At 43.2% G+C, this 16,945-nt stretch overlaps 1 protein-coding gene and 1 non-coding gene across 2 annotated transcripts in view; both read right to left on the bottom strand.

Moving 5' to 3' along the window:
• The window catches only part of arhgef40 (Rho guanine nucleotide exchange factor (GEF) 40), a 39,979-nt gene extending 23,102 nt beyond the window's left edge, over window positions 1-16,877 (bottom strand). Inside the window, exons 1-10 of the mRNA XM_023415405.2 lie at window positions 16,648-16,877; window positions 8,291-8,380; window positions 7,377-7,484; window positions 4,876-5,161; window positions 3,197-4,358; window positions 2,677-2,915; window positions 2,399-2,587; window positions 1,670-1,784; window positions 1,023-1,116; window positions 757-843 (exon numbers count right to left, since the gene is read on the bottom strand). Coding sequence (XP_023271173.1) covers window positions 757-843; window positions 1,023-1,116; window positions 1,670-1,784; window positions 2,399-2,587; window positions 2,677-2,915; window positions 3,197-4,358; window positions 4,876-5,161; window positions 7,377-7,484; window positions 8,291-8,380; window positions 16,648-16,650 — 2,373 coding nt within the window. The 5' untranslated portion in view covers window positions 16,651-16,877. The remainder of the gene's footprint in view (window positions 1-756; window positions 844-1,022; window positions 1,117-1,669; window positions 1,785-2,398; window positions 2,588-2,676; window positions 2,916-3,196; window positions 4,359-4,875; window positions 5,162-7,376; window positions 7,485-8,290; window positions 8,381-16,647) is intronic.
• trnar-ucu (transfer RNA arginine (anticodon UCU)) lies at window positions 2,217-2,304 on the bottom strand. The gene is given in 2 exon segments: window positions 2,217-2,252; window positions 2,268-2,304. It is a non-coding gene; the product is annotated as a tRNA-Arg (tRNA).
• Window positions 16,878-16,945: the final 68 nt, after the last annotated feature.

Genomic DNA, 16,945 nt, shown 5'->3' with positions numbered 1-16,945 from the left:
ACATAAGATATGAGGAGATTGTGCTGTAGCCTTGAGAATATAAACTCTTATCTGCTTTGGTGTGAGCCAATGTCTATATTAATCATGGACTTAATATAGCTGATAATAATTTGTACTCATGGCTACAGATAGACACTTCCTCCTTTATACTGAGAGTCTTACATAATTGTTTTTCAGCTTTCTTTCACAGAAAGGGCTGAGGAAGCAAGTATGTACAAAACAGCCAAACAACAAACTAGATGAAGGAATTTTTTTTGGTGTCAACATCTTTTGGGTGGGATTTCCCTTTGACATGCGAGGTTTTAACGCTGCCAGGTTAAAATACAAACCACATGGCAGGACGAGTTTTCTCATGCATGTGTGTGTGAGACGGATCTCCACTGCTCAATGCAAAGAAAATGAGCTGAATTGCTGGTAAAAATTGTATTATTTGCCAATTCAGGCTTATTTTAGATTCAAGCACAATGTGAAAGTGCCCTCCAGCTGAGAGCATCTGATATTCATCAGGTTTTAGCAGGCAACATAAACAAAACATGGTTTTTGAAATGTTATTTCCTCTTGAACGCTTTTGCATTTCATATATGAACAGTTAATTTGCTAATATTTTCTCACACTGGTTCTGACATGATTTTAAAAGTGTCATGTGGGCATTTTACTTATGTTTTAAGATTTAGACTTGACAACAACAAAGTTGCACTCTGTGTGCATGTGGTGTTGGTCCATTAAATTGTAAACATGTGATTTGTATGAGGTCACCTCTGCTCCTTCTAGATTATGAGGAAGGGACTCCTGCTGCTCTTCCACCAAAACCAGAACAGATCCAAGACCGCCAGGAACCAGCATCTGGAACGCACACGCACAAACACACACACACACACACACACAGACACACACACGCACACAGATGGAGAGAGAAACACACATGCTTCAGCTACTTGATCACATCTGCAGGCAAATTAAAGCACACAAGTAAACATTTAGCACATGTGGCTAAAGATGTTTTGTTTTTGTTTTTTCCTCACCTGGAACGTTTTAAGCGCAGAGAGGCAGAGAGCGGAGGGTGGAGAGCGTCTGCTGTCCATTAACACTGTGAGACCTTTTTCTTTGGCTGCCGGCCTGATGAGGACGGATGGAGAGAGGTGGGTGTACGTTTAAAACAGGAGCAGTAGTTAGAAAAAGAAGAGTTTTCCTCTACAATGAGACACCTGCAAGATTTAGCACTTTTTGCAGGATCATTTTCTCATTTTTCTGGCACATACCATGTTTTCCAAACATCACCTTTTGCAGTATTTGGCAAAGCCATCAAAAGGCAACTCAAGTCAAATATAATTGTGAAGCACTTTTGGCTAAACAGGTTTGTAAATAAGGGGTTTAACAAGAAACAAATGACACATGCCCAAATATAAACATCAGAGGACAAGCTAATGAAGTTTTAAGATATACAGGTGTGTGAATGTGTTGCATGAGCAGAAGGTGAATCAGAAACAACAGGGATTTTATGGTATGAAAGTGGGTAATGTGCACTGTAAGGTCTGCTAAATTTGCAAGCCTTAATTCTCTGATGATACATGCAAACTTATCCTACAGGGACGACTAAAATAAACCACTGCAATGTATCTCTGAATAAGATTTTCTGATTAGAGTAGGAAGAAGAAGAGCACAGCATTACCGAGTGATTCTGTGGTAGCAGGCCAGAACCCGGGCCACCTCCTCCTCACGGAAAGCCTCCTCTGATACATCTGTCGCCGTAACAACCAGAGCACGTCCCAACCTGTCCATGGTACCTGTGGTCCGTAAGCATCAAAATAAGCATCTTTTTTACAATACATTAATACATTTATAATTCATAATTGGGGCTGCAAGCAAAGAGTATAATTTTGGCCATGTGTCCAATTTGCAGCATGAAATTTCATGAGCTGCTTTGACAGGAAAGTTGGGGAGAAACAGAGGGGCTGACATGCAGCAAAGGGCCATGAGTCAGACTTGAACCTACGGCCTCTGTGGATAGGACTGAGCCTAAGTGGCACACACTCTCCCAGTTGAGCCACGGGAGCACCCTAAGAGGTGCGATTTCTGTTGTAATATTCTTTTTTAATCGGACGCTAAAGCGTGAAGAGCTTGTAGCCAAACCATGTGTACTGGACAAGAATAAATAACAACAAAGTCACTTGTTTGGATGACACTTTAATCCAAAGCAACACTAAAGCTTTGAACCGCGACTCCGGTGGGACTCGAACCCACAACCTTTGAATTGCTTCATCTATGTCTAGAAGTCCAATGCGCTGTCCATTGCGCCACGGAGCCACGACTTCTAAGGCTGACAGTAAAGTAGATGAGATTTGAGATGACTCTGCTGACCGGCATAATAGAAACCACTGTAGACCTGAAAGAAACTTGCCTGTCAACTGCAGCTTCCCTGACTGGAGAAGTTCTGTGTCCAACTCCCTAAGCAGGGGAGGCTCTTTAGATGTAACGCCATTCAATTGGTCAGGACATGTCTCTCCTGATCCCGCCTCCTCATCAGAGTGGTTAAATAAGGATGTGCCTGATTGGCCATTACAGACTGTCAAAGGTTCAGCTTCTGTCTCTGTTGAGAGATACAAAAGTTATAGAAAACATTAAATTCATAACTTTTAGAATTTAATGTTCACATGAAAACAACAATTATCTCCAGACCTGTACTGCTTTTCTTTGTGTTCTCGGTGCTCGCTGTATTTGTAGTGGATGCTCCGTCAGGTTGGTCAGCCTGCCCTGTTTGTTCTGACTGGTTCTCCTCCGTGATGGGCAGCTTCGTTGAAGCGGAGCAGGTGGTGGGACTTGGTTGAGGAGCTTTAGCTTGCGGCTTTGAGCCCCTCTGGTGTGCACGGCCACCAGATCTAGCCCTCCCTTTGGCCCCCTTTCCCTTCCTTTTCCTCCTAAAGACAAAGCACAGGAAGGTCTTAATGAGGTACAAAAGAAAGTTAATAATTGTGCCGTTCGTACATAACGTTCTTCAGAATGTGTTCAGGAGGCGTCTTTTGTGTCATCCTCCTCAACTCTATATCTGTGTACGTTCGGACAACCTGTACCTTGTGCACAGTGGTTGCACCTAAGTGTTACCTAAGAGTTACCGATCTGTACTTTCATATGGAGGTGTGAAAAAAGAAAACAAATAAAGATGAAAGAGGGCAGGGTATCATAAGAAATAAACCTGTACCTTGGCGCTCTGAATCCCGCAGTTTTGACCTCTTTTCCTCTAGGACACATTCTGTCCTCGGTCTTTCCTTCATCCCTTTCCTCTGCCAGCTTTGAGTTAGACGAACTCTTCATTTTAGACCCACTGTTAGCAATCTCTCCGCTTTCTGAAACTCCAGTGAATGGTCTCTCTGGTGCCTCTGATGTTGGGGTTGTGGCATCACTGTCTCCGCTCAGTGGTTTATCAGTATCCTCAAAAACCGAGTCTGAATGAGATCCGTGATCTGAGTGGCCCTCTATAACATGCCCGACTTTTTGGTTCGTCAAGACATGCATTTCATTTGTGACTAAACTGTCGCCGCTCTCAGAGTCTTTACTTCTGTGGTCATCTCTGCACGGCTGCATGAGGCCGTTGCTATCTCTCTCCCTGCCCACGCCTGGCCTCCTCTCTTTGAATGGGCCATCAAAATAAAGGTGGCGGCTCTCAAGGCCAACGGAGTCTCTGCTTGTTTTATCTCCTTCGTCAGAGTCATGGACAGAGGAGGAATAAGACCGCCTCCCTCTGCCAGATTCAGGGACTCCTGGCAGAGGCCGAGGTGGTAACTGGTCACCCTTGGGGGGCGCAAAGTCTCCTTTGGCGCCAAGGATAGCCCGAAAGCTTCCTGACCTTTCCATTCTCCCGTATCCCCAAGCTTTCCCCTTGCGGAGTTTGATGGCTTTACCTCTCCGGCACAGAGGCAAAGTCTTGGTCTTACAGATCCCATGCATCTCCAGGTACCTTTGCCTTGGGTCAACCCCACCATCAGGACCCCCTCTGGGCTCCAACAGCTCCACATAGTCCCCATCGAGCTGAGGGTGCCTCACTGTCCGCCCAAGCCCATCTTCACTGCGCCTTCGCCGGGGGAGTGCAGACTCAGAGTCCAGGCCGTCTGGTGGTAAATCTTCATCTTCCTCCTCATCCCAGGACCAGGAGTCCAGTTCTCCAGAGGATGAACCACCCCAGCCCCCAAGGCTGCTGCCCCCTTCACTGGGCAGGCGGTTGGATATGGAGCCCTCGTGGTTGGACATCAGGCCCAGCTCCTCGGAGGGGTCGTGGATGAATTTTGGGTAGACAACCTCCTTCCACGGGAGTCGCACCACACCATCACACGTACTGACCAGGCAGGTGTCAAGCCCTCCTCCAACTGTGGAGGAATGAGAGAAAAGTTTAATGTTTATGATATGTTCATATCCGTATTGAGGGCTCTTCTACTTACAAAAAAATAAGATAAAAAAAAAAAAAGATAGCAACATAAGCTATCTGAAAAACAAATGTTTTAAGTTTTGCTGCCTTTCTTTTGCTCTGTTGTTAGGTCTTCTCACTGCTGACCACTTGCTGACAACCATATTTCTCTCCCTTCTCGTTTTGTCCTTCCACATGCCATCCCTTAGTCATGTACTTGTCTCTTCTCGCCCAACTGTTTCAGTTCCCCTGTTTCACCTGCAGTTTTCCTCACAGTCATCACTCACTGGCAAAGCTCAATATTAATGATTTTCACCTAAAAACCTGATTATGATCTTAATTCTGAAATAAACCTCCTTGCAACCCTTAATTTAAAAATACCAAGTATCAGTAAGAATTTTTTATCTAAAATTAATTGGAATGCCTGTTTTGGAAATCATCGCTCATGCTTTCTCGTGTACAGGACGTCCTCTCCTTACCTTCTCTCTTGTGGCCCCGTTCTTTGTTGACACTGTGCAGCCACTCAGTGGTGAAAACAAGAGGGTGCTGTGACTCGGGTACCAAGATTTCCTGAACAGTGCGCCCCCCGGGGGCCAGACATTTCAGAGCCAGTCGGGGACAGCGCGTCGAGAAGGGCACCACCTGCAGGTAGAAGTCATTACTACGCAGGAGCCTCCAGTCCAAGGTTGAGAGTTGGACGACCACTTTCTCGCCCAGACACAGAGGCCAGCCGGAGTGAAGGAACAAGCAACCCAGGTACTGAGACTGAGATGACAAGAAGGAATGGAGAGGAAGAGAGTGTGTTAAATGTATAAATAAAGTAGTGCACTCACTGCCTTTAAGAAATCTCACCTTTAGAGTCCACTCTTGTCAAAAACTACTGGAGTTAATGCTCCTGCATGATCTTTCTCTCCCATTCACAAAGCCCAGCCCACAGCAACCAACTGGAACTCGCCTGCACGGTTGTGTTTGGTTGCTCAGATGAGCTGAATTTCTAGAACTAATACCACACCAGTCAACACTATTCAAAAGCTCGATGGGCAAAAAGCCAGTCCCACATACAAATGTCAGACATGTGACTCACACGGTGCAAAAACCGCTTAGCTGGCATGACAGAGTGAGAAGACTCTAGATCGCTGCAGAGCATCAGTGAGTCAGTCAGAAACATGCAGATGACCAGCTCTTCACAACAAGCCAGCCACTGTCAAAACAGTCCATTTTTTCCGTGAGAGAGGAAAACACATCACTGAGAAAAGCACACTAAACAACAGGGGTCTAAATATAGAAAATCCCTCAACAAATCATAGAAGCATTTATTCAAGAAACACTGTGAATTCAGGTGAAGGAGAGAAGGCCCCTGGTGGTATCCTGTGCACCATTAATCAACTGTTCTAATTAGGAAAAAAACACCTTAAGCCAAACACTATTCCCACCTTAATCAATGCCGTGCCAGATCTATAACCCGTCTCTCGCAGTCTGAGGTATAAAACCCATCCAGAACCTCTCCCTGCTGTTCCCAGTCACATCTAATCGACTGACACGGGGCCGATCCCTCCCCCCTCCGTGCCCTCCAGACTCACGAGACGTGATCAAATTATATTCCTCACTCGACCTCTCCCCCATCTTCCCTTTTCCACCTCTCTGCCCTTTATTCAATTTCTCCTCTTTAAGTCTCCCTCCTGTCTTTTTTTTTTATTCTTCAAGAAAGCCACTTTCTGATATCTCTCGTGTTGGATATTAGCATTTAAAAGCATGTGTGACTTTTCCATCTCCTAAAAAGTTTTGTCTGTTTTGCGTCAGCCCACATTCTGTAACTCTCTGTGTCCTCTGGCCCTCCTCCCTCTGCCTTCTTCTCCCTCAATGTACCCCAGTGTTTGCTCCCTCTTCCCCACCTCCCATTTCTGCAGAATTCCTCAATCAGTCTACTATAATCCACAACCTCCCAGCATCTTCCCTTTTTTTTTTTTTTTTTTTTTTTCTCGGACACACACGCGCGTGCATGCGGGCTCAGCGAATGAAAGCCATGTTCATTCTCTCCTTCGACTCCCACTGCTTTCTGTGCTACTCACTCTTTCGTTCCCTTTCAGCAGCAACACACTCACATATGGAAGGAATTATTGTCATGACTCACAGTCTCAACTCCCGTCCCGGGCAGCTCCACTCAGCGACAATGAAAACATAGTTTGCTCACAATGCCTGCGCACGCGCGCACGCGCATGTGTGTCCAAGTCTAGGAAAACTGTACAGGGTAATATGAGAAAGCTTGTGCTAAACAGTGCACATTGTTTATCTTTTTGAGAGAGCACGAGTGTCCCGGAAAGGAAAATAAAAGGAATGCTGCTCAGTATAAACCTCAGTTTCCCATTTGTTTTGTGCACGTGAGGCAGAAAGTGCGAGAGAGTGACGAGAGGACACGATCACTGGAAGTTGCATTTCTTTATTTCACTGTGTTTCATTCATCTGTCTGCTCAGCTTTCACGGCAGGAGACCCCCTCTTTTCGTCTGAGGTGAATCTCAAATTTCACCAGCCACTTTCTCTCGCTGGTTTTACTGAGCGGCTCGAGTTTTAGAGCAGACCCGACCCTCCACAGTGTAGTTAGTCGCTGGTATACGGGTCAGGCATGTGTCAAATTATGCATGCCTTGAACTTTCCCTTTGCATTGGAGTCTTTATGTGACCAGATGCAGGCTGAAGACTTGGCACTTAGATTCCACTGCCTAAAAGCTTCAACACTCCTCCTCACAGATGACTTGGACTTGCCCTTTAAGAGCTAAACACAAGTGAAGTAACTGAACACCCTGCAGATACACACAAAAATGGCCTGATGTGCATTTTCACCAAAGGAATTAAAAAAGCGAACAGCTGATAAGATTTCTCACACTGTACTTTCTGCAGTTAATTGACAGATGATGATGCTGCTTCTGATTATACAGCTACGTGTGTGTTCTCCGCCACAGTGTGTTTGCAGTGTGGAACTCACACAGGCGTGCTGCTGGAGTTTGTGCAGGAGGTGCTTGGCAGGAACAAAGTAGTCCAGGAGGTAGCGAAGACTGTCGTGTTGATAGGTCGACTCCAGGACTGAGAAGACCTGGACAAAATGTGCAAAAAAAAACAACACCTGAGTGAAAACCACTGGGGTGAAACTTTTAACAACTTTAATGAATTAAGAGCAGCCTTTCTTTAAACTAGAGCTTGGCGCATTCGTTGAGTGTATCTAATGGATTCTGAAAGGGTTTCAATTGCTCAAGAGTGGAAGAATTTCCTCAGTCCAGACAGCATGTAATCAGAAATTAAAACAAGAAAATCACCATGTCAGGGCTCCTTCACTTTATCCATTTTATTTCATTGAGAAGCTATTTCCATAGCAACAAAAAAATTTTGATTGGAAGCTACATGGCAACTTGGAACGACACAATTACCAAATCCCCATAAACTATAACTGAGATTAGCTCAGAGGCCCAATTAGTCTTCTGGCTTTTAGGGAAATTAATCTAAAAGCACTAAAAACAAATGTTAAGAGTTCCAACAATGCACGTGTAAGAGATTTTAACAGTTTTGCCAAGCTTTCTTACAATAAATGTTATGACTGAAAAGCAGAAGTGTGCAGCCTTTAGTGAAATAAGTCGTGTCAGGCTCGTGGTTGCAGGAAGAGGGTTTGGCTGTAATTGACCAGCTGGCTAGATTTTGTTTGTGTTGGCTTCTAGCAACAGTTTATATGTGGGGGAGGCTGTGTTATCTGCACATAGCATCGCCTTCCCAACGTAGCCCAGCATCACCATATCATTTAATTGAATCTGCATTATTTATATCCCCCCCCAAACTCCCACCCTCCCTCTCCTGTTTATTGCTGTAAACATGTGGACTTGAATGAAGGTGTGTGCTTGTGCGGTCTACCTGGGAGAGGAGGGGTGGTGCCGTGCTCTCGAAAGGAGGATAAAGCGACGAGAGCGCCCCCTGCACGCAATCCTCCATAGCCTCCGAACCCTGAAAGAGACACACACAGATGGTAAGAAAGGGTTAATCCATAACCGGACACTGAATCAACACAAATGTCTGTGTTTGTGTTTAACAGCCGGCATGTCTCGCGTTTTTTTTATTTTATTTTTTTTTTATGCTGACACACACACACACACACACACACACACACACACACACACACACACACACACACACACACATATACACACATACTCTACTTTCAGCTTCCTGTTTTATGGTCTGGGGAGTGTCAAACATTTCCTCCAAGGCCCATAAGTGTAAGAACCCCCAGAACAAAAGAGACCAGAAACCACTGCAGCATGTGCACTCCCTAACACACACACACACACACACACACACACACACACACACACACACACCATACATGCATGCACAGTCGCATGCACATTCACACACATCATAACACTGGGCCAGCCCGTGAGGTGGAGGGTGACAGAGCAGAGCACGCAACAACCGTACAATGTTTATTTTTCTGCACTGACCGTTGCCTTGGCAACCTGCAACTTTTTTTTCTCTCTTTCTTTTCCAACTTCTCTCTTTCGCTCTCCCTCCCTTTCACGTTTCCTCTCCAACCTCCCATCTGCTCCTCTGCCTCTTTTCCTCAGTTTCACCCCCCCCTCCGCCTCTGTCTCCTCCTCCAACCAGCCCCGCTCTCTTTTTATTTTTTCCTCATCTCCAATTTTATTTTTTATTTTTTTCTAAGTCGACTTTCTTTGTTTCACCTCCATCCGACTCTCTGAATGTCATCTGACAACAATTATGGCAGGATTCTCTTCAACAGACAGCATATTGTGCTGACTAACTACAATAACCGAGGGGATGGAGAGAAAGCCATGGGAGAAAAACCAGAACGGGAGAACAGAGTGTACGGAAAAAGAGAAGAGCAGCTAGCGAGAGAGTGAGCCAGGAGGGAATGAGCTGGTGGTGGTGCGGGGGTTTTTTCACGGAAGAAGACCCGGGTCCAGCAGTGTTTGAAAATTATTTTTTTGCTTTGTTTTTGTGTACAGAGCGGGGTCAGGGTTAGCCACAGAGGAGGATAGAATGAGTGTCAAAAACAAGAAAAGCATCTGAGATGAACTGAAGTTTTTCTGTGACTAACAACTTACGTAACCTTGTCTGAAATGCCCTGACAAAATAAATTCAATAAATCAGGCTCAAACAAATGTCAGGACTTATTTGCAGTTGTTTCTTGGTGCATGTCTGGAGAAAAAAAGATGGAGAAAAATGGAAATGTATTTTTGCACAAGAGAGCAGGCAGTTGCAGGGTGGAACAGAAAGAAGGCACAGGTCACTAGGGGACTGAAAACTAAGGAGAGGAAAGTTGAAGGCAAAGCAGAACACTTAAGAAGAGTCAAATCAGATCTACAGTAACACAGCTCAGGGTCATTCACAGGAGATGTTCGTTTCTGTTTCCTACCCGCTCTCTTGGCTGCAGAGCGGATTTTTAAACAGTGACCTCAGCCCTCACGGCACCAACAGTAAAGTGGCACCGGGCTCAAATTCACGCAGCTTTATTTTTCCATAGTAACAGAAGATTTTGGACGAGAGCGATACGGCAACTTGGAAAAAACACAAATGACAAAGCTTCCATAAATGTTGCTGAACACGGCTCGGTTTTCCAGAAGTAAGAGCAGCTCAAAGGTCTCGTCGGCCTTCAGTGATTAGAACCACTAAATCACCAAGAAACCACGTATAAAACACCCATCTTCAAAGAGATACGCGTCCACCAGGGTCATTTTTGTTAAAAACAAGTTCAAACTGTGCTGGTTGGTTGGCACCTCTTTATATACATGGTTGGCACATACAAGTTTCCAGGTAATTAAGCATTTTAAGGCTCATTAAGTTGAAACAAGGCAGGAAAAAATGCAATGGTGCAAAAAATAAGACTTTAGCAAGATTTAAAGAACAATACTAGATTAAATAACATTTTCCTTACGATGCAAGTTGAGACTAAAAGCTGTAGGAGATGTTTCCTGAAAAGCACATGCAACCATCAGTAATGCAGACAGTTAAAGCAGACTTACCCTCTGCTACCGTATGATGCAGAGATGTCTCATGATATAAAACGTGCACAATCGATACTTTTACATATGTAGAATAACTCCCTGTGGCCTGTGATGACATCTGTGTAGAAGGTGTACAAGGGGAGGTGTCGTAGACTACGGTAAACAACAGTCAACTGTCAGAGAGCATGTTGTAATAGGTGTAGTGGTTGTAAAACAGCCTTCTGGCTCACTGACACGACATATTGAGTCTAGTAAAAGCACAGCGGGGGGGTGGGGGGGTTCAGGGGATTGCAAGGCGAGCCAGCAGGAACTTCCTCCTGGAGTAAAGCCCTTTTTAAAAGCGTCCCACAAGACTTGAGTTAATTCAACGCAACACTAAATTAGAGTCGAAACAAGAACCGAGACACTTTCTGATCTGGTCTGACTGTGAATGCCAATATATGTAATATACAATGAGTGCTGCATCCCATCTTTGCAAAGCTTCCATACTTTCAACAGTCTCACAGAGGCCAATGGGATCAACTCCTAACCCTCAGGATCAAATATTATGTAGCTTGCGCCAGAGAACCAGTCACGCCACAGTGAACAATGCCCCACTCATAGAGCTTCATTACTTAGGCGTTAGTACAAACAGGCCACTCAGGTTTGGAGAGCACACTTTTGAAACTGTCCGACTACAGCTAAAACTCACTGTAGCTTACTCAGTAACAGGCTAGTTAGCCTGCAACAATATTTAGCTTGGATGTGCGATGCACAATTGTATTGCACCAGCCACCTTCCACACATCCTCACAAACCCCACCCCACCCCACCCTCCTTATTTTTCCTCAACGTTGAATCTCTTATGTTTGCATGCCTGTGCACACAACTTTCAACAGGATATACCACCGCTAACATCCAAAGAATGGAATTTCAGTCTGGAAGTACGATCACTCAAACGCACCGGGATTGATGTCCATAGAGAGAAAAAGAGTGTGATGCTGCTTTTCCACCAAACCACAAAATCCCCTGTAAAACTGTGAACATTGTTTATTTTCCAGTAAAATCAGGTTAATGTTTTTAGCAAAGCAGCAAAACCATATGTGCTCTCTGGTAAATGGTCAAGATGATTCATATGTGCTGTGCTCCTGTGTAACCTGTAGCTTATGGTACCAATGCATCTAATGCAATTAGTCACTCTCCTTTTTGATCACAGGCTGCTACATGCACATGAAATAAAACAGTCCTAATGAAATTTGTAAATTAGATTTCTTTTGAGTCTCCTAGACAAAAGGAGCCTCTCGTGTAAAACCTGGTGCCTCCTCTTTAAGGAACTATAGGTGTAATTCAGTTACTCTTCATTCAGATACTTGGTGCTAATGCATGCAGGTATTGCAAGTCACCTCAGACAAAAAAAAAACATCTGCATCTAATGCAATGTAATGCCTATGGACTAGAGGCTTTGCTCATATATCACAGATTTTCCAGCAAACACTACTGGCACCATCTCCAGTGTCCTTTGGAGAAGTAGCTGTACACACATTATCACCACATAAAACAAAATTAGAAAGATGATGAGGAACAGATCTGAGTTAAGAGCTTGACAGGAAACACGACTGTTTATTTTAGGCATACTAAGAATAGCCTTCAACCGAGAAGTGCATGTGACCACTTCTATTTAATTAATACATTCATAGACTTGTTCTTAAGTTGTTAGTTTTTGTTTTTTTTCGCACGTCATCATTCTGGGAAAATCCAAGGAAGGTACAGTTTAGGCTTTGCTGGGCTTTACTTAAGAACTTATGCATTGTCTGGCAGATCTTCTAAATCTTAAGATAACTGACGAACTAAATAAAATATAAACGAACAAATTAAATACAGAATGTATTAGAACGGATCCTGCAGAGTCAAGTGCTCAAGATCTTTGACGCAATCTTTGAGAGAATACACTTAAAGTACCAAAAGTACTTGTTATTTGTAATGGCCCCTTTTGTGGAGGTATATTATATGAATGTGTACATCACTGATGTTGCAGCTAAATTTACCATTTCTTTACTGATCGTCAAATTGTGAACCTTCCAACTGGGGATCAATAAAGTCTTATCTTAAAATGACACATTTGAATGAATTATAGAAATCTGTAAAGATTGTAGTAACTTTAGTTATCAAATGAATGCGATGGACTAAAAAGTACAATATCTGCCTTTGAATTGTAGTGGAGTAAAAAGACAGATTAAATAGAAGTACTCAATTAAAGTACAGGTACCTCAAAACTGTACTTAACCACAGTAATTGAGTAAATGTACCAATTTCTTTTGATTTTGAATGTGTCCAAAAACATGAAAGATTAAGTGTTTCTTTATGGGCTGGGGAAAAATTGTCCTGCATCTTAAGACAATTAAATTCTCAAGACATTAAAAATCCATTAGATTAGCTAAAAACGCATCGTCTCAAAGCTGAAACAATACTTTTTTCTATGATGACGAAAAGCTGGAGACACATATTTTCCACAGGACAACAGCAGTATGATATTTATACAGATATTAAAACTTAAGGAAATCCTGTGATGACAACTGAGCGTACTCCATCCACAGGGGAAGCCCATTGGATGTAGTTAAAACAACAAAACGGTAGCAAACAGCTTTTGAGTTTAGCTGTTTTTTTTGGTCAAACCATAAAAATAAACTTTACAGCTGAGCCCATAACAAAGGGTTGTCTCTTTTCAGTTCTTGCCTGCTAACTGACAGACCACCTCATGGCTCTGGTTTTCTGGTTATGTATAATTACAAGATCGGCAGCAACGGCAAACACAAATGTCCTGTCTTCAAAACAACCCGTCCCAAACCAACGGGTGGCATCTTACTCACTCTGTCCGATGTTACTTACAGTCTGAGGTTGATGAGTCACCAGAAAAGTCTGTGTGTGTGTGTGTGTGTGTGTGTGTGTGTGTGTGTGTGTGTTCATGGAGTGTAAGCGAGGAAATTTAGTACAGTGGTGCATGAGTGGGCATCCTCATGTTTGTGTCAGAAAATGGACACGCTGTACGGAATCAGGGTATGTCATTCTTGTGTCATACTTCCTGTCTTTCTCTCCTGTAAGAGGCGGTGGTTGTCCTCCAAACAGATGCTTGGTACAGAGAGGAAAAACAGAGGGAGACAGGAAGAGGTGCAGAAAAAATGGAGCAGGGTAATTGAATTGAGAAATAGAGAGGAATAGAATACAGCAAGAATAAAAAGGTTTTCCAATATATATACAGTACAAACAGTCCTGAAACCGTCAGCTTATTGAAGTCGGAGTGATTGAGGAAACAGATTGAAAAGGAGACAGACTGACAGAGAGACACTGAGAGAACCAGACAACCCTTTACCCTATAGAGAGAGAGAGAGAGGGTTCACACAGAAAGAGGGAAAGAGAAAAGGAGGAGGAGGCTGACCAGAGGGAGAGATCGATGGGAAACAAGAGCAGCAGTAACCATGATAGAAACCAGATGTAGAACCCCTACAGTACATGATGGACAGAGAAAGAAGGGAAGAGCGATAGAGCAGAAAGGAGCTCGGAGAAGGGAGGGAGTGATAGGAGATGACATGATTAGGAGAAAACATGAGAAAGATGCCGACAGAGAGGAGAGGAGACGGGAGGAAAAAAGAAGAGGCAGACAGACAAAGGGAAAAGAGGATGCAGGGGAAGAAAGAGGAGAGGCCTGAGACTGATTTCCTTTTCTAAATCTCCCCGTATAATCTAACCTGGACCTACAGTCGGTCAAACAGTTCGCCGGGATTGTTTTCGACTACTTAAGTGCTACAGTCTGTGGCTGAAGTTTCACAGCAGCAGCTAACATGCATAGTCTATTACGTGAACTGTGGTACTTTATGAGAAATGTGATTATGAGCACAAATGACTGGTGTTGTTGGTTTCCCCTATGTGTGACATTTCCTGAGATTACCTATCTTTGAGTAGGTTAGGCAAAATGTTATCTTGATAACTTACTTCTCCCATCTCATCAGTACAACTGTAGCAACACACAGTAGCTGGTAGCTAACAGTGAAGCCATACTGGTAAAAAAAACACTTTATTTGGATGTAAAAGTGAAAGTGAGCAAATATGAAATGTCCAGAATAACCCAACTACGATAAAATCAAAGTTTTAGCAATTTTAGCATTCAGAAAATACGTTTGGCTAACACGGGGTTTGTCTACAACCTGTGTGAAAATATGACTGCTCGACTACCAAAACAGCGAACTGAAAGAAGCTAAAATGCATCACAGAGCCGAGTGACACAGCAGAGCTCCCTGTTGGTTTGTCGCTACAAGCATCACCTTTCATATTACAAACATTTGGTCAATTGGTAATGAAATGAAAATATTTATTAAAGAAGTAATATTTTCTGATTTCAATTTAATGTTTATGGCTATATCCTGGATTAAAAGGCAAAATAAGATGAAGAACATGATGAAGACCAAATTAAGAGCAACAAAATTCTTTGGATGCACAATAAAGATTTGCCATAAGCAACAAATCGCTGCATTAAAAAGTAGTAATTGTTGGTCTGCATGCATTGTACTGTCGGAGTCTGGATAATCACAGGAAACTCGCTTTAAGATAGATTCTGTGATTGACAATATCACTGCTCCTGTCCGGATTGTTCGAGTGCTGTTATCTCCACCCGCTTGGTTCCCCAAGCAGTTTAAAACAAACACCGCTCTTAACTTTCATCAGATATGTTTTTTTTCTTTAGTCAGGGATTGGTACATCCCATTAGCGTTTCAAAAACACAGCACACCAGACAGAGGGAGTGGAAACACACTGCCACATATTCATGGCTAAGGAACACTGTTGTGTGTGTGTGTGTGTGTGTGTGTGTGACTGTGTGACTCTGAGTGTGTTAATAACTGTTTGCTGATGCATTTTAACACCTAAATGCATGTGTTAGCAGCAGCCATATTTGTCCCTTAGCGAGCACATATGCACACATTCATTCACTCTTGTGTTTTTATTTCGTGAACACATGTTGTTTGGACGGTTGTTTGTTGGCTCATATACAGTTTACACAGCGCTGTTATTATTAAGCCTTAAATTTACTTTCATGAGCCTGGTGTTGTGGAAAAAGTTCCGTCTCTAGACACTTGTGACTTTGCTGTGACTACATGTGCTCTTTTGTGTACATCTGTTACTCTTTTCAGTCCCAAACTTTCCTTGTCGGGTACTGAGGAAGATGAAACTGTACCACACATGTTCTTCCTTCCCTGAAGTCCATGCCATCCCTTGTTCCTGCTTTCTTTCTCTTTTTTTTTTCTTTTTCTCTCTCTTCCCTTCTCTCCCAGGTCCAATGTGGAAAATGCAGCATCACAGAAACCACTGGTGCAGCCGTCCAAGTCTCCTAAAATAAAAAGTAACCCTACCCTCCTCTTTTATTCCGCTCTTTCCCACTGCACTTCTCCTTTTCTCTTTGCTTTTTTCTCCTCCTCTCTCTGCCAAACTGCTCCACCCTGCCCAACACGCAGAAGCGGGAATATAACCTAAATCTTTCTTTGTTAAATTCTTTCTTTCTTCATTTAATGAATTTATGTTCTTAGTTCTTACATGTGTGCATGTGTTTGCCATCTCCCAGTCTCTCTGCCTCCGTGTGTGTCACTGATCAGACCATAAGTGGGTGGGGATGGTAAACAGAGTCCCAGGAGATGCAACAGAGAGCTTTAGAGAAGCTGCTGATCTCCTCTGCAAATCAACCGCAAACATCACTAACGTCACACAACTTAAATCATGTCATAATAATTTGCTGCCACTGTAATTTGACAACTTTGTAATCTATAAACCAACAGTTGTAACTGCTGACAAAAGTTATTCCCAAATCAAATGCATGCCTTTATGAGAAGCGCATGATAACAGTAAAAAAAAAAAAAAAAACATATAAATGTGATGTTGTTTTAGGTTTTTGAAACACATGAGGAAGTAATATGTCACTGTGCCCCTATGCAAATCTTATAAATATACTATAAAGTAAATTAAAGACAGAAAAAAACTTAAGTTGTCATGTTGCCACAGGTCAGAAAACAGAAAACCCCTGTGATATCAGCCAACTATAGGACTTAAAGATGAAATAAGTTGAGTACACAGGCATTTTCAGTCCCTAAGTTTGGAAATGTTTTGTGTCAGATGTCTAAAACCTGAACAGTAACAGTGTCTCTTACTTATTAGCAAAGTTAGATAAGTTTTAGCATTGTCTACACAAACAGTTCTCCCTGTCTTAAAAAAAAAAAGGGGGACTTACCATGACTTCAGTCAGGAATTCCTACATAGTCCTCAGCTCCTTTCCTGAACTCGCTTCCTCTCCGCATTCTCCGCAGAAACTTTCTCCCCTCAGTTAGAATCAAACACCCTCCATCACCTCCTCTCTGGGATTTTTTCCCCGGTCAAATCGCTCTTTTTCTGGGATATCAGCGGGTAAAAACAGTCCTCCTCTCTTCCCTAGTCTCCGCTATGTTTCCCAGCCTGGGAATGTCCAAGCTGATTTTTTTTTTTTTCCCTCCCCTATCCGGCGGTCCCACGCACTCCCACCTCCCTCCCCT

The sequence above is a fragment of the Seriola lalandi genome, unplaced genomic scaffold, assembly GCF_002814215.2.
Source record: "Seriola lalandi dorsalis isolate HSWRI2012SDOR001 ecotype SW California unplaced genomic scaffold, Sedor1 jcf7180002054549, whole genome shotgun sequence".
NCBI classification, from domain to species: Eukaryota; Metazoa; Chordata; class Actinopteri; order Carangiformes; family Carangidae; genus Seriola; species Seriola lalandi.
The sequence above is the reverse complement of the archived record's forward strand: the minus strand, read 5'-3'. Positions and strand labels throughout refer to the sequence as shown.